The 21,709-nt window shown below is 33.9% G+C and overlaps 1 protein-coding gene across 1 annotated transcript; it reads left to right on the top strand.

The window, feature by feature from the left end:
• Positions 1-8,131: 8,131 nt before the first annotated feature.
• On the top strand, positions 8,132-14,056 carry LOC125851950 (putative disease resistance RPP13-like protein 1). Its single transcript, XM_049531689.1, has 4 exons — positions 8,132-11,935; positions 13,585-13,659; positions 13,765-13,830; positions 13,909-14,056. Exon 1 carries the CDS (start codon positions 8,133-8,135, stop codon positions 11,904-11,906), a length of 3,774 nt encoding a protein of 1,257 aa, XP_049387646.1. The 5' UTR covers position 8,132; the 3' UTR covers positions 11,907-11,935; positions 13,585-13,659; positions 13,765-13,830; positions 13,909-14,056.
• Positions 14,057-21,709: the final 7,653 nt, after the last annotated feature.

Below are 21,709 nucleotides of genomic sequence, written 5' to 3'. Positions count from 1 at the left end.
AAAACGTTGTATCATCACTAAGGCTCGTAGTGGTGGTTGTCGGTTAAAGAACCTCCCACAAAGCTGTATTATGTTTATAAAAGAAAAGTCGAGTTTGTTATCATTTTATCCTTAACGATCTAAGTTGTTTACATTCTTTTACAAGTTTTATATGTATGGCTTGTGTCTCATTGCTTTACTTTGAGTCCAGTTATCTATATGAGTTGTTCAGAGTCAAGGTAAGTGATCTCTTGTTCTCCTTTCAAGCTTAAGTTGGGGGTTCAGCTTTTCCAGCTCACATACTCGTACATTCCATGTACTGATGCCAGTTGGCCTGCATCGTTTCATGATGCAGATTCAGGTATCCCAGATCAGCAGCCTGCACATCGTTGATCCAGCGGAGCACTCCAGAGTCAGTGGTGAGCCTCCTTGCATTTCGGAGGGCTCAATTATTGAGTGTTCTTAGTTTTGATTTTTATTAGGATGTTGCGGGGTCTGTCCCAACATCCATCTTAGTATTTTTAGAGGCTTCACAGACAGACAGTCAGTCAGCTAGTTTTGAGTCTCTTAACTATGTATTTATGTAAATATCCTATTTTGAGATTCGGGTTGCCTTAGGGCCATATTTTATAAGTTAAGTTGTTTTGAAATATTGCATTGCTTTGAGTTATTCTGTTGAGTTAGGTTTCCGCTGAGTTAAGAAAGCCAGGCCAAGGGTTCGCTTGGGGCCAGCAATGGTCTCCGAGTGCCGGTCCCGCCCAGGGTGTAGGCTCGGGGCGTGACACAGCGAAACAGAGAAATCAACGGTTTCAAAATTCTCTGGAACCCATTTCGAGCTTCACGCCTTCAATTCTCATGACACCCAAGACACAGAAGACATCAACAGAGTAGAAGAATTCAATCCAACACCCATTTCAACCCAAGTTTTCGATTCCTGCTTCACCTGATGAGAAGAAGTTTATGGGTGAGAAAGTTACAAAGGTGCAAATATCTTCTTCTATCTTTTGTTTACACATCTTCTGATTGAGTTATAATACATGCCTCGCTTCTATACAAGATGAGAAACCATAAAATGCCTTTATGAAGTGTTTGCTAAGTTGTTGTCGCCTAATTCAGACTTCACTGAATTAATTTTCTGACCCAAGTTTATGCATATGTTTGATCTAATGTTGAAAAGGAAAAAACGTTGAATGGTATGGATATTTTCTTTTTTAAGAATACAAAGTCGCGATAAAGGTAGAAAATTTAGATGGTATTAATTTTGATATGGATCACCGTTGAGAACTTTGCCTGAGGTATTAAATTCTATTTTCCCTCTTTAGAAATGTTTCATGTAGCTCCTAATTGTGATGCTTCATTTACATATTTTTAAAATTTTATCTTATAACAGGGATAAAGTGTGTCTGAGTCAATTTGATGTTACAGACTTGCAGCTAACTGTTGTGCGTTATATAATCGCATATTTTTTAGACACCAGATATGGCCAAGTTCCATCTGCAATGTTAACAGAATCTTTGATAGTTAAAGGAGGCAGACAAAAAAGCTAAACATCTTTTTTCTTCCGTATTGCTCCCAGGCAACTACACAGGGGAATGCTTGATATAAGGGCATCAGATATACATTTGCAGGGTGTTTATCGTATGAGTAAGAAAATCACTGTCTTCACTCGTAGCAGACAGTGATTGGAGGATCCATCCTCGCATCACCTGGCACCTTCCAGCAGGCAAGCCTTTATTTTTTAAAAATCTTCTCTTGCATACACTTTTGCAATTTTAAGCTACATTTTGAACTTAAACGTGTTCTGTGCTTAATCAGATGTGGATTTTCAAGGGTGAGTACGACAAGTCTGGTCCATCCATTGTTCACAGGAAGTGCTTCTAAGGTGCTGCTGCTATTTTTACATCTGTTAGCGCGTTTTTTTTTCTTTCTTTTTTGTTCTTTCCGCTAAAGCTATTATGTCATCCACAGTGAACTCAGGTCTGCTGTTATAGGCAAGTCTTTGAGATGCGGCTATCAAAGAAGGGCGATTAAAATCATTGTACTGCTAATACTATTTCATGTTTCCAGTGCAAGCCTCTTTTGTAAGTTGACAAACTTGATTTGTAAATATGTTTGGGACTCAACTAGTGGTTAGAGTATTGATTTTGTAAGATTTGTGTCCAGAAAATCAAATTAGAAAGATAACTCGCGATGATTGAATAAGCTCGAAGAAGTGGATTTGAATTTCAAATCGTGTCTTTTTTTATGTGTGTGTGTGAGAGAGAAATTTGAAGTGTTGTTTAGATTTGTTGGAATAGTCTAAAGAGATTGTCTCTATAAAATTTGAAGACATTTGATGGAGATCAGATTAGATGATTTTGAACAACAATTGCAACTGAAGATGGATATGTATATTATTTTTGTAGTTAGCAACATGTTATATAATTTTATAGTGGATATATTGTTTTCTCATTCGGTGTTTGGTATCCATATTGGAGTCCGACTAAATTTGGATTTGTGCATTTCAAGGGGCGGTGCTCTTGACATGATTTTTCCATTCCACGGCTCGTGCTCCTAAATTCTAATTAAGGATAGAAAAATCTCAATTATGTCACCACAACTCATATCAGTTATATTGGGTATACAAATGTAAACTAAGATGATCTTCTAGACTTGTATTTGACATGAATTCATACCCAAGTAGCCTTTGAATACCTCTTTCCCCATTAACGGCACAATATCTCTTCCACAAGCAAGATATATACATATAACGCCTACAGTCTCCTGAATAATCCTGCTAGGATGTAGACACAAGTCAATATCAATACTTTGCTCTTTTTATCAAAGATGAAAGATTAAACATCACCTTCCACCAAAGAAAGAAGCCAAATTGATAATAATACTAATATTTGGGCACGTGTGTTCCCAGTTACTTTTTATATATAGATACGTTAGAATGATTACAATTTTATGCAAGAATGCATGTAATTAGTAATAAAATACAACAATTACAAATTAATTTTTAAGAGTTTGACAAGAAACACCAAATGAGTGGTGAATTTTATGAACCGAGTCCAGTCCAATGTAGATACTAATGTCATACAAGTTGTTATTGGGCTGACAAGAGCTATTGGGCCGAGAACGAGCAATAGTGCCAGGTTAATTTGGGATTCGGGTTGAGTAGTGGGCATGAACCGGTTCCATCAAAAAGGGTAGTGATATGTGAGTTAGGGATTATGCAAATTGTTGAGAAAAATGTCTAGTCCTCTCATCCCCTTTCTTCGAGTCTCTGCTTCTCATCCTTTTCTTCTACTGGTGTTTTTTTACTTTCCATTTAGTTCTTAAATTCCTTTGTAATTCCAATTACGAGTTAGTGAAATAGATTTGTCGGTTATTTGAATTTGAATTGTGTTGGCCTTGTTATTGGGTTTGTTACAAATTTTAATGTTAAAATTAATTAAGCAACCAACCATAAATTTTGAACTATAATTGGCCGGTAGTTAGCAAACTTCCAATAAAATCACAAAGGGCTAATTTGAGCTCAACAAAGATATACACACTTACTACAATAAGAAATTTATAGAAAATTAAATAAAATAAATTTAATGGAAGAGAAAACACACAAAAAGATAGAGAAGGAAAAAATACAACATACACATCTTTTTTAAGACTTAAATCATAACAATATAAATGGAAAAAGAAGTACAATACATAATTTTCAAGTTCTTGTGGAGGCTTCTCCCATAACCAATCAAAATTCAAGAGTCATAATCATCGAGTCAAACTAAAACATGAACCAAATATTACAATAATGATATAAGTCGCTACTTTAACTATAGAATGAAAATGATAGTATTCTTGAGTAGGGGTCTCATGAAACAAAAAAGATGAATTTATATAGATAAAAATTAAGGAATATCAAAAGATAAGTTTTAAATTAAACGTTTGAAGGTTATGAATATGAAAAGTATGAAAGTTATGAATATTAATAGTATCAATTGAATAAATAATTAGATATGCTTTAGGAAGGTGAATATTTAAACAAAGAAAACAGAAAAATTAATAGGAAATAAATGAATTAACTGCTACAGATTGGCCAGAGAAAAGAAGTAAACCCAATCACAAATAAGATTGCAATGTTTACTTATATGGTGCTTTTTCGTCTGTACCTAATTCAATAAATGAACAGAAAAAGTCACTAAAGGGGCTGCTAGTGTTCTCTATGTATGGATCAGTTATAATTTTCATCAAATAGATGAATGCCATCTTGCATTTAATTAATCAAGTGAAGTTAATGTATTGAATTAATCATCTTTTTTTACTTCATTGTGTAAAGTATTTAAATTGAAACTGACTTAGCACCTTCCCATTTTTAGGATTTAGTATATAATAGGATATAATTACTACTACAATATTTAATTAATTAAATAATCTTTTTTATAATTTTTTATTTAATATATAGGGGTAAAACGGTAATTCAACTTTGAACATAAATTCTTCCCACTTTTAATAATACTAGTATAGTATTTGGGAACGCGCGTTGCGCATATATCCCTTACCACAGTGAGCGTAAGTATTTTTCATAATTGCATCAATATGATAAATATATTCTAAAATCAATGACATCCAATATCTAAAATGTCCAACTTTGAAGATTCTTAATTAGTACTAAATTGATTTTAATTTGAATTTAGGCATAATATATATATTGGACCCTAAACTTGGCTTCAAATTTTAACTTTGACCTCCAACTTTCATAGTGCACAAACAAGCACTTTAACTATTCAACCTTTTAATAAATAAACACGCGATTTTTGGAGCAAAGAGCGTGAAATGCAAACGCTTCCACGTGTATTAGTGAGCCACTCAATGGCTGCCAACTAATTAAACACTTTATACGTGCATTTTTGAACTAAAAAAAATAAAATTAATTAAGGGTAGAGTTGTCATTTCAGCATTTTTTTTACTGTTGTGTGCCTCAAAAATTACTTCTAACTCGCGCAAAATGCGTGCACATCACGCATTTTGCCAAGTAAGACACGCGTGTTTATTTATTAAAAGGTTGGATAGTTAAAGTGTCTATTTGTGCACTTTGAAAGTTGGAGGTCAAAGTTAAAATTTTAAGCCAAGTTTAAGGTCCAATACATGTATTATGCCTTGAATTTATGAGTTAAAATTTGATATGAATTTGTCAAATTTTAGTAGTAGTTTTTATATAGATGTTATGTTTTGATAAAAAAAAACAATTAAGTTAATTAAATCCATAGATTACAAGCTTAATATGCTCATATCATCAATTAACCGTTGTCCTACCTTCAAAATCAATATTACATTTCTATACGAACTTCATTTGATGTGACTCAACGCAATTNTCTGTTTGTGCACTATGAAAGTTGGAGGTCAAAGTTAAAATTTGAAGCCAAGTTTAAGGTCAAATATATGTATTATCCCATTGTTTTATGTTGTCAAAAAAAAAAATATGATAAAAAATAATATTACGACATGTGAGTGATAAGTAATATAAATTCTGAAGGAGAAAGGGAGGGATAAACTATGGCTCAAATAACTAAAATAATCAACTAAAATTAAAGCAGAGAAAGTTAATATAATTTCGTGAGAAAAATAACCAAAATATGATATTGTATTTATTCCTTTCTTTCCTAACATGGGTTGTTATCCTCCCTTCTTTCTTTTTGGTTGAAAGCTCCATTAAAAAATTAAATTCAGACAAAGAAAGTGAAGCCAAATAGGCAATGAATATCAAATCACTCAACATGCCATAGCTCATAAATACATTTTTTACTTTTATTGGGTTATGACGGTTAATATCAAAATTCAATACTTCATTAGCTTTACACACAAATAAATCACATGAATCTGCATATGAAAATTCAATAAATTTGACCTACTATTGACAAAATAAAAAAATAAAAAAAGAAAAACCAAACAAAGAATATTGTGCTACCAAAAAAATTTTGTTAGAAGGAAATGTCACTTACCCCATTAATATTGGTACAACTCAAAGTACAGTTCTATGCGATTGAGACAGAAGCATCTCATCAGTTGATTTTTCCTGCCACAAAAATAATCATCTCATAAACTATTGACACAAAATTAAAATTTTTATTTTATCTCAGAGATCAAAATCTTAAACATTAATCAAACAACATAAACTATATGATAAGTAAGAAGTAAGAAACAAAGTAAAAAATAACTTAAAAGAACATGCACAATGGAGCATCGGAAAGGACAGTGTTCCTATTCTCTCTATCAAGCTCATAAAACAAAATGTAAAGAACAAATATATATACATATGTGAAATGAAAAGACAAGAATCATAGTGGAGAATGTAAAGAGACAACAATTTCTTTAGAAGATTATTGATTAATAATTGTCTTTTAAATGTATCTATTTTATGTAAAAATATATATTTTAAGTACAATATAATATGTGATATGATTACTATTTAATATTTTGTTAATTAAATATTTTATTACATTTTTATTTAATATAGGGATGAAATGATAATCCAACATTGTACTTTGATGATTTCCACTTTTAATAATATATGATGATGATAGGATAGGATAGGATGAAATATAGGCCCCAATTCTTGTATATATATTTGGAACTAGCCCGTATATTTATTATTCGTTTTCTTTTAAGGGTAAATTACAGAAATCACATACTTTTAAGGCAAAATTACAATCTATCCTTTAAAAGTTTATAATTACATAAATCCCTCAAACGGATACAATAATATAAGCGCTGATACATTAATTTGATGCGCGAGATACATTAATCGTTAAGAAAGATACATTACATTTTATACATGATACACTAATTTGATGTACATTGTATACATGATACACTAATCTGATGCGCGAGATACACTAATCTGACGCGCAAAAATGAGGGATTTTGGAGATTTGTAAAACTTATAGGGGATAATGGTAATAAGTAAACTAAAAGGTGGGATTTTTGTAATTTTTCCTTCTTTTAATACACATGTTATTCCTAATAAAAACATAAGAATCCTATTCTTGTTTCTTTTCTTTTAAAGAGAGAATACATAAGTATCCCTTCCAACTATGACACTATTTTGACAGTTGGAGGGGATAAGAGCCCTACATATATAATTAGGTGCATGTATTGTTATGTACCTTATGCTATAACACAAACAGTTGAGGATTGCACAACAACCTGTGATCATCGATTGCGAGAAGCTGGTGAATGGCCGAAATATTGGTGTCTCAAAGAGTTTATATGTAATCTAGCAAAAAATGTAAAGATGGGAGGGGGTGGAGACAGATTTTTTTTACTAAATATGGCACTATTACAATATTAAACTTATGCTAATTGTATCAACTAGTACTTGATCCCTTGAGTTCTTGCTTTAGTAAAAGGAAAAAAAAAGAAAAAAGCTATTTCTTAGTCTGTATTTTGTAGTTTTAGCAAACAAGCATATTGCTAACTGCTGTCAATAAACCAAGAGTGTATTGTACCTTTTTCAGGACAATTATATTATATTATATGTTGGATGTTTATTTGTTATTTATTTCATTTCCATAAAACGGTGGATCGTTGATTTCAGTTCAGTCATTGGGACAGAGTTGTACATGGACCTAAATAGGGACCTTCAACATAGAAAAGTAGAAACAACAACATACCAAGTATAACCCCACAAGTGGGGTACTATGTATGCGGACCTTATCACTATCTTGTAGGATAGAGAGGTTGTTTCCGATAGACCATCGGCTCAAGTAAACATAGAAAAAATAATAACATAGAGAAAAGGAAAATGGAACAGAATCCAATTCTAAAACTTATTCGTGATATGTTAGGCCCAATTAAGCACTACAATGAGCTGTCGAAAAAATGAACAAGTGCATAAAGCAAAAGTAGTGAATAGACATAAAGCAAAAGATACCTTCCTCAATTATTCAATTAGTGGAGTGATATTTTTTGAAAAGAGAAAAGAGGACAGTTTTGCTTCTTGTAGATTAGCTAAAACATAGTTGTACTAATTACAAGCAATCACTGATCCTTCTTGTTTGCAAATTACTCTTAACATTCAACAGGTAAAGTAAAGTTCTAATCTTAGTAGTTGAAGCTAGATACAAAAATTTATCTTCTCATCAAAATCATTTTGTGTTTCCTTGCAGATTTCAGAAATGGATATTGGCTTAGCAGTTGGCAGTGCATTTCTCTCCTCATCTTTGAATGTTCTGTTTGATAGGCTTGCTCCTCAGGGTGATCTTCTCAACATGTTTCAGAAGCATACGGATGATGTTCAGCTCTTTGAGAAGCTGGGGAACATTTTGCTTGGTCTTCAAATTGTGCTAAGTGATGCTGAGAATAAGCAAGCATCAAATCAATTTGTCAGCCAGTGGTTAAATAAGCTTCAGAGTGCTGTGGACGGTGCTGAAAACTTGATAGAACAAGTCAATTATGAAGCTTTGAGGCTTAAAGTGGAAGGTCAGCTTCAAAATCTTGCAGAAACAAGCAGCCAGAAAGTAAGTGATGGTTTCTTTCTTAACATAAAGGATAAGTTGGAAGGTACTATTAAAAAATTGGAGGTGTTAGAAAAGCAAATTGGTCGCCTTGGCTTAAAGGATCATTTTGTTTCGACTAAACAAGAAACTAGAACACCTTCAACTTCTTTGGTTGATGATTCTGATATCTTTGGTAGGCAGAATGATATAGAGCATTTGATTGACCGTTTAATATCTGAAGATGCAAGTGGAAAAAAGCTGACTGTAGTTCCTATTGTTGGAATGGGCGGCCTGGGTAAGACAACACTTGCTAAAGCAGTTTACAATGATGAGAAGGTGAAGGAGCATTTTGTTTTGAAAGCTTGGTTTTGTGTTTCTGAGGCATATGATGCTTTCAGAATAACAAAAGGTTTACTTCAAGAAATTGGCTCATTTGACTTGAAGGCTGATGACAATCTTAATCAGCTACAAGTAAAATTGAAGGAAAGCTTAAAGGAGAAGAAGTTTCTTATTGTTCTGGATGATGTGTGGAATGACAACTACAATGAGTGGGATGACTTGAGAAATGTTTTTGTACAAGGAGATATAGGAAGTAAGGTCATTGTGACGACACGCAAAGCGAGTGTTGCCTTGATGATGGGTAGTGAGGCAATCAACATGGGGACTCTGTCTGATGAAGCCTCTTGGGATCTATTCAAACGACATTCACTAGAAAACAGGGATCCTAAAGAACATCCAGAACTTGAAGAGATTGGAAAACAAATTGCAGACAAGTGCAAAGGGTTGCCTTTAGCTCTAAAGGCACTTGCTGGTGTTTTACGCTGCAAATCAGAGGTGGATGAGTGGGGAGACATTTTAAGAAGTGAAATATGGGAGCTGCCAAGTTGTTTGAATGGTATATTACCAGCGTTGATGTTGAGCTACAATGATCTTCCTGCACATTTGAAGCAATGTTTTGCTTATTGTGCAATATATCCCAAAGATTATCAATTTCGCAAAGACCAAGTTATTCACCTGTGGATTGCTAATGGTCTTGTACATCAGTTGCATTCTGGTAACCAATACTTTCTCGAGTTGAGATCAAGATCATTGTTCGAAAGGGTCCCAGAGTCTGAATGGAAACCGGAGGGATTCTTAATGCATGACCTTGTCAATGATTTGGCCCAAATTGCATCTTCAAATCTTTGTATAAGGTTGGAAGAGAACAAAGGATCGCACATGTTGGAACAATGTCGGCACATGTCCTATTCAATAGGACAAGATGGTGACTTTGAGAAATTGCAATCACTCTTAAAATCAGAGCAGTTGAGGACATTACTTCCAATCAATATCCAGCTCTATTATTACAACATTCAGCTAAGCAAGAGAGTGTTGCATAACATATTGCCAAGACTAACATCCTTAAGGGCATTATCGTTGTCACACTATGAGATTGTTGAGTTGCCAAATGACTTGTTTATTGAATTAAAGCTCCTGAGATTTTTGGATATTTCGTGGACAAAGATTAAAAGGTTGCCAGATTCCATTTGTGTGTTGTTTAACTTAGAGACACTTCTCCTGTCAGATTGTGATTATCTTGAGGAGCTACCGCTGCTGATGGAGAAGTTGATGAACTTGCGTCATCTTGACATAAGCAACACTTGTCGCTTGAAGATGCCACTACATCTGAGCAAGTTGAAAAGCCTCCAAGTGCTAATGGGAGCCAAGTTTCTTCTAGGTAGTTTGAAAATGGAAGATTTGGGTGAAGTACACAACTTGTATGGATCTGTATCAGTTTTAGAGTTGCAAACTGTGGTTGATAGAAGGGAAGCTGTGAAGGCAAAGTTGAGGGAGAAAAATCATGTTGACACGTTATCATTAGAATGGAGTGAAAGTAGTAGTGCTGACAATTCGCAAACAGAAAGAGACATACTTGATGAGCTATGCCCACATAAAAACATAAAAGAAGTGAAAATCACTGGATATAGAGGGACAAACTTTTCCAATTGGCTAGCTGATCCTTTGTTTCTTAAGCTAGTACAGTTGTCTATTGATAACTGCAAGAACTGTTATTCCTTGCCAGCACTAGGACAACTCCATTGTTTAAAATTCCTTTCTATTAGAGGGATGCATGGAATAACAGAGGTGACGGAAGAATTCTATGGTAGTTTGTCCTCCAAAAAGCCTTTTAACTCTCTTGTGGAGCTTAGATTTGAAGATATGCCTGAGTGGAAGCAATGGCACCTACTAGGAAGTGGAGAGTTCCCTATACTTAAGAACCTTTCAATTATAAATTGCCCTGAAGTCAGTTTGGAGACACCCATCCAACTTTCTTGTTTAAAAAGGTTTGAAGTTAGTGGTTGTCCAAAGGTTGGAGTTGTTTTTGATGATGCTCAACTGTTTAGATCCCAACTTGAGGGAATGAAACAGATTGTTGAATTATGTATTAGGGATTGTAACTCTGTTACCTCCTTTCCTTTTAGCATACTGCCCACTACCTTGGAGACAATAATGATATCTGGTTGCAAGAAATTGAAATTGGAGGTGCCTGTTGGTGAGATGAGTTATTGTAACATGCTTATCGAGGATTTGACACTGGATGAATGTGATTGTATAGATGATATATCACCTGAGTTGCTCCCAAGAGCACGCACATTGAATGTATCTAATTGCCGCAACCTTACTAGGGTTTTGATTCCTTTTGCCACTGAAAGTCTCTTTATTCGGAATTGTGAGAATGTTGAAAAACTTTCGGTGGCATGTGGGGGGACCCAGATAACGTCACTGAGTATTCAGGGCTGTGAGAAGCTGAAGTGGCTGCCAGAACGTATGCAGGAACTCCTTCCATCTCTTAAGACACTGCAACTGTATGATTGTCCAGAAATAGAGTCTTTTCCTGAAGGAGGATTGCCCTTCAATTTACATATACTTGTGATCGACAATTGCAAGAAACTGGTGAACAGCCTAAAGGAGTGGTGTTTACCGAGACTCCCCTGTCTCAACTGGTTAGATATCTACCATGATGGCAGTGACGAAGAGATTGTTGGTGGTGAGAATTGGGAGTTGCCTTCCTCTATTCAAAGACTTAGCATATGGAATCTGAAAACATTAAGCAGCCAACATCTCAAAAGCCTCACCTCTCTTCAATCTCTATGTATTGAGGGTAATTTACCTCAAATTCAGTCAATGCTGGAACTAGGCCAATTTTCGCACCTCACTTCACTTCAAACTCTACAAATCTTGAATTTCCCTAATCTCCAATCACTTCCTGAATCGGCACTGCCCTCCTCTCTCTCTAAGCTGAGGATCTTCGATTGCCCTAATCTCCAATCCCTTCCAGTAAAAGGGATGCCCTCTTCCCTCTCTATTTACAAATGCCCATTGCTCAAACCACTACTAGAATTTGACAAGGGGGAATACTGGCCAAATATTGCTCAATTTCCCACCATATACATCGATAGGGAATGCATGTGATGATTAAAACGAATGGCTCTTCAACTAATGTAAGCTATTCTTTTCCCTTGGAAGCTTTTTATTTCCGTTTACTTCACTTTGCTTTTTTGTTAGTTCTTTTCATTTTTAATCACTAGTTCTGGAAACATGTGTTGCACGTTTATCCCAAAATATTTCATATAATTTTTGTATTGCAAATGACATATTTTATCCCCATCAAATCTATTGGTATTTACTAAAAAAAATATCCACCATTTTTATGATAGAAAGTACATATATCTTCCTAATAAAAAAAAAATACACCCTTAATTATAAAATTGACTAAAAGTGCATAAAGTAAAAATAACTAATTATTGTACAAATACAATATTCAAATGAGGATACTAAAATACCATATGTTAGGTTAATGTATACAAAACAACTAACCAATGTAAATTCTCAATATTAATAACCATAAAACNTCCTAATAAAAAAAAAATACACCCTTAATTATAAAATTGACTAAAAGTGCATAAAGTAAAAATAACTAATTATTGTACAAATACAATATTCAAATGAGGATACTAAAATACCATATGTTAGGTTAATGTATACAAAACAACTAACCAATGTAAATTCTCAATATTAATAACCATAAAACAATAAAAAAGTTATACAATAACAACAAACAAGAAACATAAACATTAAAAAAAAAACAAATAAAAAGAGACAAGAGAAGAGAGCATAGAGATTCTCTTTTTTTTTTCAATTTGTTTTAACTGTGTACAATATTGTGTCAAATGTCACTATTCATAGGATAAGATTGAAGAACACTTAGAGTTGTTATGAATATGACATTAATCCATTTGATCATGGATGAGAGGTGGTAGTAAAAATCATAATGAATATAATTAGTGGGAGTTGCATATATTTACATAATGAAGAGTTAGTGGTAATAAATCTATGTAATATACTTCACATTAATACAAATATTTATATACAAAAAAGAATATAATATAGATCTATATGATTTTTTTTCCTTTTTGTTAAGGGCAAACATAACCATTCATATTTCCAATTGGAAGATGATCAAAACAAAAAAATCATGAATTTAACTCCAGCATGAATAAAAAGAATACATATTCAAGAAATTTTATGGTGGTTGATTCATGTACTAGCATGATGATTCATGAATTTAACTCCAACATGAAATTAATAAAAAGAATACATATTCACGAATGGCTCTCCAACTGATGTAAGCTATTCTTTTCCCTCAGAAGCTTTTTATTTCTATTTACTTCACTTTGCTTTATTGTTAATTCTTTTCATTTTTAATTATGTTGTGCTCATCATCAAACACATAGCTTTAAATTTAAGCTCCATATAGAGAATCTAATTTTTTGAAAAGATAATCAGGGATACGATAACAAGTTTTAGGAAATAAGTGCAACTTCCATTGTTAGAATAATTAGATGTTATATAATTGTATATTTCTTGGATGGGGCAGGTACTGGATTCATTTCTCATTGCTTATTGATTTATGCTCTTACCGTGTTTTAATTCACGCCTCAATTGCCAAAGAAATCATATGTAGCTTGTGCCACCATGTTTAATAGAAAGTTTTTAGTTCTTGTAAGCATCAACGATCCTATGCTACTAGAAATTTTGATAGGTAAAAGAGGCAGACAAAAAAGCTAAACATATTTTTTCTTTCGTATAGCGACCAGAAACCTACACAGGGCAATGCTTGATATAAGGGCTTCAGATATACATTTGCAGGGTGTTTATCCAACGAGTAAGAAAATCACTGTCTTCAGATATCTTCTCTTGCATATACTTTTGCAATTTTAAAGTTTATTTTGAATTGTGTTGTTGCTAAACATGTTTTGTTCTTAATCAGATGTGGATTTTGAAGGGTGAGTACGACAAGTCTGGTCCATCCATTGTCCACAAAAGTGCTTCTAAGGTGCTGCTGCTTTTTTTACATCTGTTCGCCAGTTTTTTTTTTCTGTTCTTTCCGCTAAAGCTATTATGTCATCCACAGTGAACTCAGATCTGCTGTTATAGGCAAGTCTTCGAGATGGGGCTATCAAAGAAGGGCGATAAAAATCATTGTACCGCTGATACTATTTCATGTTTCCAGTGCAAGCCTCTTTTGTAAGTTGACAAACTCGATTTGTAAATATGTTTGGGACTCAAGTAGTGGTGAGAGTATTGATTTTGTAAGATTTGTGTCCAGAAAATCAAATTAGAAAGATAACTCGCGATGATTGAATAAGCTCGAAGAAGTGGATTTGAATTTCAAATCATGTCTTCTTTTTTATGTGTGTGTGAGAGAGGGAAATTTGCAGTGTTGTTTAGATTTGTTGGAATAGTCTAAAGAGATTGTCTCTATAAAATTTGAAGACATTTGATGGAGATCTGATTAGATGATTTTGAACAACAATTGCAACTGAAGATGGATATGAATATTATTTTCGTAGTTAGCAATGTGTTATATATTTTTATAGTGGAGATATTGTTTTCTCATTCAGTGTTGGGTATACCCAACACCGGAGTCCGACTAAATTCGGATTTGCACATTTCAACGGGCGGCACTCTTGACATGTTTTTTTCCATTACACGGCATATGCTCCTAAATTCTAATTAAAGGTAGAAAAATCTCAACTATTTCACCACAACTCATATGAGTTATATTGGATATGCAAGTGCAAATCTTTCTGAAAAAACCCAAATAACTAAATCTTACACTCATTAACTACAACAACTAAAAAATATTTATAGCCCTCAAAGGTAAGTAGAAGAACTCAAATTTTGGCCATGAAATGACACCATTTTCTCACACTCAAAATGATGTTAAATTTCATGAATGAAACAATATATATTACTTAGGTTGAAACCCCATTTTCTTCCTTGTTTTCCCAACGTATAAATCCTTAGACTTAAAATACAACAACAACATACACAGTACAATCCCACAAGTAGAGTCTGGGAAGGGAAGATTTTATGCAGACCTTACCCCTACTTTGTCAGGTAAGAATCCAATTGAATAATAGAATCGAAAAATTCAAGTACTAACTAGCTGCTTCTGGTCCTCCGGCTAAAGCTATATAATCAAAAAGATTCAAGATACCTTTGAAATCGACAAATATTCTTGCAACAACAACAACAACATATCCAGTATAATCCCACAACTGGGGTCTAGGGAGGGAGGGTAATGTGTACGCTAATCTTACCTACCTTGGAAAACAGAGAGGTTGTTTTTTATAGACCATCGGTTGTAGTTTTTCTATTGCAAACTAAAAATACCACTCTTCACATATACTCAAAGGATGCAGCCAATGATTTTGTCGAATTAAGACTAATACCAATCCAAGTCATTTCATGAATAAAATGTGATCAATTAACCAACCTATGCATGGTAAATGACGCTCTTCTAGCTTTACTTACATGGCAAGGGAAAAATCAAAGGGTGGAAAATGGCCCACCACATCGAGAAATAGAACTGACCAATTCTAAGTCAAAGGGTCGAGAAACTCATTACCACTACTCTCGAACAACTTGGAGCAGGGCCTTCGTTCCGCACTATTATTGATGTGAAAATAATGGTCAAAATCGGATTAAATTCTCAACTGCCCTTATTGGAAATATAGGATTGACTACTCTTCTGAAGGAACTGGAGTTACATCTCTTTAGCTTTTACGTGTTTTCACAATCTTTTAAGACCACAAAGAATGGACAAATTTCTTTTCTTTTCTTAGGAACACATACAAGTTCGTCAGTACAAAAAGGAAACATTTTCAAGAAATAAGAGATATGCAGTTTAGTGCTTACCTTAATATCAGTTATATCACCAACATCAAATATGTTTCTGTGACCCTTGATTCTAAGATTTTCATCAACCTTCAATCTTCCAAAATTATAGATTCGATCCTTCAAATACGTCTCCCTTAACCACTCTGAACCCGGTGGCTTTCCCGTGCAAAGAAAATGGCAATCCGCTTTGATAGTTTCTCCAGATGAGGTGAAATATGTTCTGTTTCCACCCGAGTTGTTCGTGTTATTACTCAAATCGACAGATTGCATCAATTTCACTTCCGCATTCTTGTTTTTTAACCATTCTAAAGTCTTGTCAGACGCTTTAGGACCGATGAACTCTAGTAGTCTAGATCCGTCGTGCACCAAAGTTACCTTCTTCTGAGGAAAATCGACAGCGATTTCTGCAGCAAGTTCAACACCAGTAGGACCACCACCAACAATCAATATAGAATCAGCTGCTTTTATCTTTTCATTCTCTGCAAACAAGATTAATGATGCAATAATTAGTCGAACGTCACAACATTTTGACTAGTAATATCATCACTAGTATATCTCAACATTCACGACAAGACAATTGACTCAATCCCTTGAAAACTTGCGAGAGCAACTGGTCTACAACAAATAAAGTATCTTTGCTCAACAGATACAAAACAAACCTGATTTAGCTTATCTTTTTTCATTTTCCAAAAAGGACATCAAAATCAGCCAGATCTTCTTGCCATTTTGACTAGTAAGATCAAGTGGTAATCTATAACGTGAACAGGATGATCGCAAAAGAGAAGATGTAATCAATCACTAGTAGTCTAGTCCTACATGGCATCTTAAAGGGCGTATTATTCAAAATTCAAATTTCATTGGGTTTGAAGTTTCAATTCCATTGATGGATAACGTTACAATTTTAGTGCAGCATAACAGAACTTGAGATTCAAACAACCACTATAATAATTATTATGTAGATTCAATTTTAGTCAATTCTACTTCCAATTTCACAAATCTAGTCACAAATTTACCTTTTTATCCTTGGTGGAATGTAATGGATGATTCTAGAATTATGAAGAAAATGTATTTATTAAGGCAAATTTACTTTTTTACCATTGACCGTTCTTGGTCTTTCACATTTCTATATAGTAGAAAAATTACAAGAGGTCATTTTCAGATAATTTAACATCTAAAAGCATCTGAACAATGATCTACCTGGCCTCAAATTAGCAATTTTCAATTATTATTTTCTCTTGATCGGATTTTGGTAACGGTAGGTTCTTTGCTCAGTTGGTGAAAGTTCTATTTCCAATATAAATAAGTATGTGAATTTGGTGGTATGTGGTCCCCACTAAACTATAGGTCAACTCTTTTCCCTTTTTAAAATAGGAATAATATATAAACAATTCTTAGCACACGTTAGAACTTATTATAAGCTTAGAGTAATTATTGAATTCTACACCATAACTCCATGTTAAGTCAATCCTCCCAATTTGAAACCATCTATTTATTCCAACCTACCCAATAACTTAAAGCTTGAGGCAATCCTCCCAATTTGATAAGTTTTTTTTCTGAACATATGACATGTATGTAAATAACAAATACAAATACGTTTTCACCTAATGCTTGGAATGTTTTAGCTCTCACTATCAAGAAGAACTTTATCACAACGATTCATGCTCGAAACCTCTAATTAAATACGACAAAAATTATATATCTTTTTTTTTTATAAAGGAAAGATCCTCTTGATGTTATCAAATTCCCAACTTGACATGTTTTAAAGTATAAAAAAATATTATGTAGACAAAGTCTTGTTGTTGGGTGAAAAGTCATACTCATGGAAAAGACAGCTTAAATTCTTTTTTTTCCTATAGTTGTCACTGTAGAAAGCTATTGTTGTACCAATATTCTTGTTTGCAAAATTACGCTTAGCATTCAACAGGTAAAGTAAAGTTCCTTTAGTAATTGAAACATTTATCTTCTCAAAATCATTTTGTGTTCTCCTTGTTTTGCTTTGCAGATTTCAGAAATGGAGATTGGCTTAACAGTTGGTGGTGCATTTCTCTCTTCAGCTTTGAATGTTCTCTTTGATAGGCTTGCTCCTCACGGTGATCTGCTCAACATGTTTCAGAAGCATAAGGATCATGTTCGGCTGTTAAAGAAGCTGAAAATGACTTTGCACGGTCTTCAGATTGTGCTAAGTGATGCAGAGAATAAGCACGCATCAAATCCATCTGTGAGCGACTGGCTTAATGTTCTTCGAAATGCTGTCGACTCTGCTGAAAACTTAATTGAACAAGTCAATTATGAAGCGTTGAGACTTAAGGTGGAAGGTCATCTTCAAAATCTTGCAGAAACAAGCAACCAGCAAGTAAGTGACCTCAACCTGTGCTTGAGTGATGATTTCTTTTTTGTAACATAAAGGATAAGTTGGAAGACACTATTGTAAATTGAAGGATTTGCAAGACCAAATTGGTCTCCTTGTCTTAAAGGAGCATTTTGGTTCGACTAAACAAGAAACTAGAACACCTTCAACTTCTTTGGTTGATGAATCTGATATCTTTGGTAGGCACAAGGAAAAAAAGGATTTGATTGACTGTTTATTGTCTAAAGATGCAAGTGGGGGAAACCTGTGTTGACACCTAATTTTGGCCCTACACAATATAAATTAATCATCGAGCTTCTCCAATTTTCAAATGATTTAAAATTATTAGTTTTATAAAAATTTCAAGAAAATAAAATAAATATAGTTTGCAAGTTATCTTAAATAGTTTCGTCACCTATTTATAATGGATTCGTCAATTCATATTTTTAATATTTTATTAGTGATGGTTATAATTTTGAATTAATAAGTTTTAGGAAATTCAAAATACTTCCAAGTTATTTTTAAAAGTAATTTTTTCATTTTAAATAATTTTAATAATTTTAAATAATAAATATGTATATTTTTACAATCACGTTATTTTACAAATGTTTGAAAATCATCACAAAAGATTTTACATTTTAGTTAAATACTTTACTAATTTACTTTAAGTTATAGTTCTAATTTCGAGTTATTAGTTTATAATTGAATTATTTATTTTATTAAGAAGTTCCTTAGTTGATTATATTAATTCATTTTATTTAAGTTTTAGCCAATTTTGTTACTTAAATTCAAATTGGCTATATTTCTTAATCCCAATTGGCTATAGTTGAAATTCAAATGGCCATTTTCCTTTTATAATTCTAGCCCATTTCTACCCCCCTCCTTAAACCTATTTAAGACCAAGTTTTGGGCCCCTTTTTGACCTTTTCCAGCAGCCCAAACTAATTTTGGGCCCATGTCCCATGAGACAAACCCATCAGCCCAATATTCCCTATATTTCCCAGCCCACAAAATCCCATCAGCATTCCCAATTCCAGCATGCGACCCCACTACCCCAATATCATCTTCTTCACGCAACAAACCCAAAAATTCAGCAAAAATCCCAGAAAATTCGGAAAATCCCCCCAAATTGCGAAAATCCAGAAACCTTATCCAAAAGGGAACTTGAATTTCAAATTCAAATTCCTCCTTTCCATCCGATTTCTTCCCAAAAAAAAAAATGATTTTCTTTTCCCCTATATAAACTCTCGACCGGCCAGTGTTTGAAGGGGGGGAATTTTTAAAGTCGTATTTTAGATTGGTGAGTATAGTATCAATATAATACCAAAAACAACAAAGTTAGATCGAGATTTCTTGAAATTTCTCTTCGTCTTGTCGAAATCTCTTACCGGAGTTCATTAGAATTCTCAAAGTTTATCTCTTCTCTGGTGAGAGTTCTTCACGGTCAAACTCGTCATCTCAGTTCGCTGCTCTGGAAAAGGTAAAATTCCTTCCTAACCTCAATTTATATTTAATAGACTATTTATCTCGCTTGTGTAATGATGTTGTCTTATTTGTTTTGCCATGATATTTCAGCTCCTCCGTCTCATTAATTTCTTGTTTATGCCTCGTATTGTTTTAGCTATACTATTCTTGTTTCCACAATCATAGATAAAAGATGTTGTTGTTCATGTTTGTCTGCTTAGGCAATTAAAGCACAAAATGCATCTCAAAAGCATGTGTGTAATATTGTTACCAGTTTGTTTGGTCCATTAATACGTCGTGAATTTGCTAAATGTTTTGAGTTTACTAGTAGTCCAATATGTCCGGTTCTGGTCACTGTTTGAATCCCTCCGATGAGCATGTTGATTTGAAATTCTAGAAATAAATGTTATAAAGTTTGGATTTTTCCTTTCCTTTCAATCTCTTTGTTTGGCTGAGCTTTAGAAGAATAGCTTTGCTATTGATGTATATTACATCAACATTAGATTTGCACTGAGATTTTGTTTACTGTGATCCAATTTCGATATAATGTTTGTCCATTTAACTTGAAAGCTCATCATATTTCAATTAGTGATGTTGCCTCCATTTGAATATTGTAATTTCTCATTTCCTTAAGCTCATAAATAGCTCTAGTTTTTTTTTTCTCTGACTATATAGTTTAACATGTGTATTGCTTCCTTTTAGTTCAAAAGTTTTCCTCGCATTAAACTTTAATACTCACACGCAGCCATTGCTTGCATTTATGAAGATCCACACTTTAGATGTGCATATTGTCTAACTACATACTCATTAATAGTCATTTTATGCCCCTTTATTTATGCATTTAATTTGTTCCTTGTATATGGGTTGTTTGGAAGCTTAAGTTTCCATTTTTAATGTTGGTATGATTTTTACATTTGAAATAACATGTTTATATCTTTGTCTAGAAGTCAATTTAAAAAAAAAATGAAATATTTTCGTTGATTATTGGGTCCATTACAATAAGTGCATTTCATGGATTAATTGAGTTAGACTTTATATAGTTTTTCTAGTGACATCTAAGAGTGAATGTTAATTATTTTCCTTTTCTTTGCATGTGATATGGGATGAGTCCAGTGGACTCCTTCACCTCCCCTTCGCATTTCGAAATGGGCATTAAAGGCCCAAATTTGATTTTATCCCTTATCGAGTCAGCCAAGGCAGTAGAATGAACACAGAGGGGCTGGAAATTGAAAACAAGTCTCAGAAAGCTGAAAAAAAAAAGGCTGAGATACAGCATGTATACATATTGTATACAACAGTATACACTCGTTATACAGCGATAACGGCTCAAAAACGCATAAATACAAGGCTGAGGCGAAATACAGGTGTCCGGAAGCAAGAAATACATGAAAAGAGCTAATATATATGCTCATATACACTGATATACATCCAGTGTATACGCAAAACGGGAATGAGATTGAAGCTTAAAAATATAGCGAAATTGGCCCAAGAAGGGGCCCAATTTCATTATCTCGTTTACTCTTCTAATTGTTTGATTACGTGTTGACTAATATTATTTAACTCTAACTTTAAATAACTTAATTAGATTCCTGTAATGACCCTCATGGTCATTTCTGTGTCTTGCCTTCTGTGTGTCGTTTAGAGCGTTCCTATAGCGACCCCAAGTCATTTATGACTTGCTGGGACTGATAGTTCGGTCACCTGGTCGTTCGTTTGGTCTTGGTGCGAGTTTTTGTGTTTTGGAGCTTATGAACCTTGAACGATCATTTTCGATCAAAAGTTCAAGAAGATGACATCGGAATCCAATTCCGACGATTCCATTAGCTTCGGAAGGGTCATTTTAGGCTAGTAGCATGGTCGACATGGCTCCCGAGGTTTTCAGTGTGAGTCAGTGCGATTAGGCGTTTTAACTTTAAGTTTAAGCCTAAGTTTGACTTTGGTCAACATTCTGAGTAAACGCGCTCGGATGAGAATTCTGTCAGCGTGGTTAGCTCCGGAATGTCGAGTTTGGTCTAGATTGACCCTTCTTTTGTGTCTGGAGGTTTTCGATATCTTTCCGAGCCCTTTTGTGGGTTTTGACTTAAAAGGGCTTTTGGAAGTGGGACCCACTTTTTATCGAAATGACCTCTGATGGAAATTTCGACTGCGCCCTTGAGTCTGGAATATCGAATTTGGTATGGTTGCATATCTTGTTTGCGTGCACGGGGTTCCGAACGAG

Source organism: Solanum stenotomum, unplaced genomic scaffold, assembly GCF_019186545.1.
Source record: "Solanum stenotomum isolate F172 unplaced genomic scaffold, ASM1918654v1 scaffold30785, whole genome shotgun sequence".
Taxonomy (NCBI): domain Eukaryota; kingdom Viridiplantae; phylum Streptophyta; class Magnoliopsida; order Solanales; family Solanaceae; genus Solanum; species Solanum stenotomum.
The sequence above is the reverse complement of the archived record's forward strand: the minus strand, read 5'-3'. Positions and strand labels throughout refer to the sequence as shown.

What these genes read in the sequence shown, in the direction of transcription:
- LOC125851950 (XM_049531689.1), top strand. Translation starts at nt 8,133, where the DNA reads ATGGATATTGGCTTAGCAGTTGGCAGTGCATTTCTCTCCTCATCTTTG.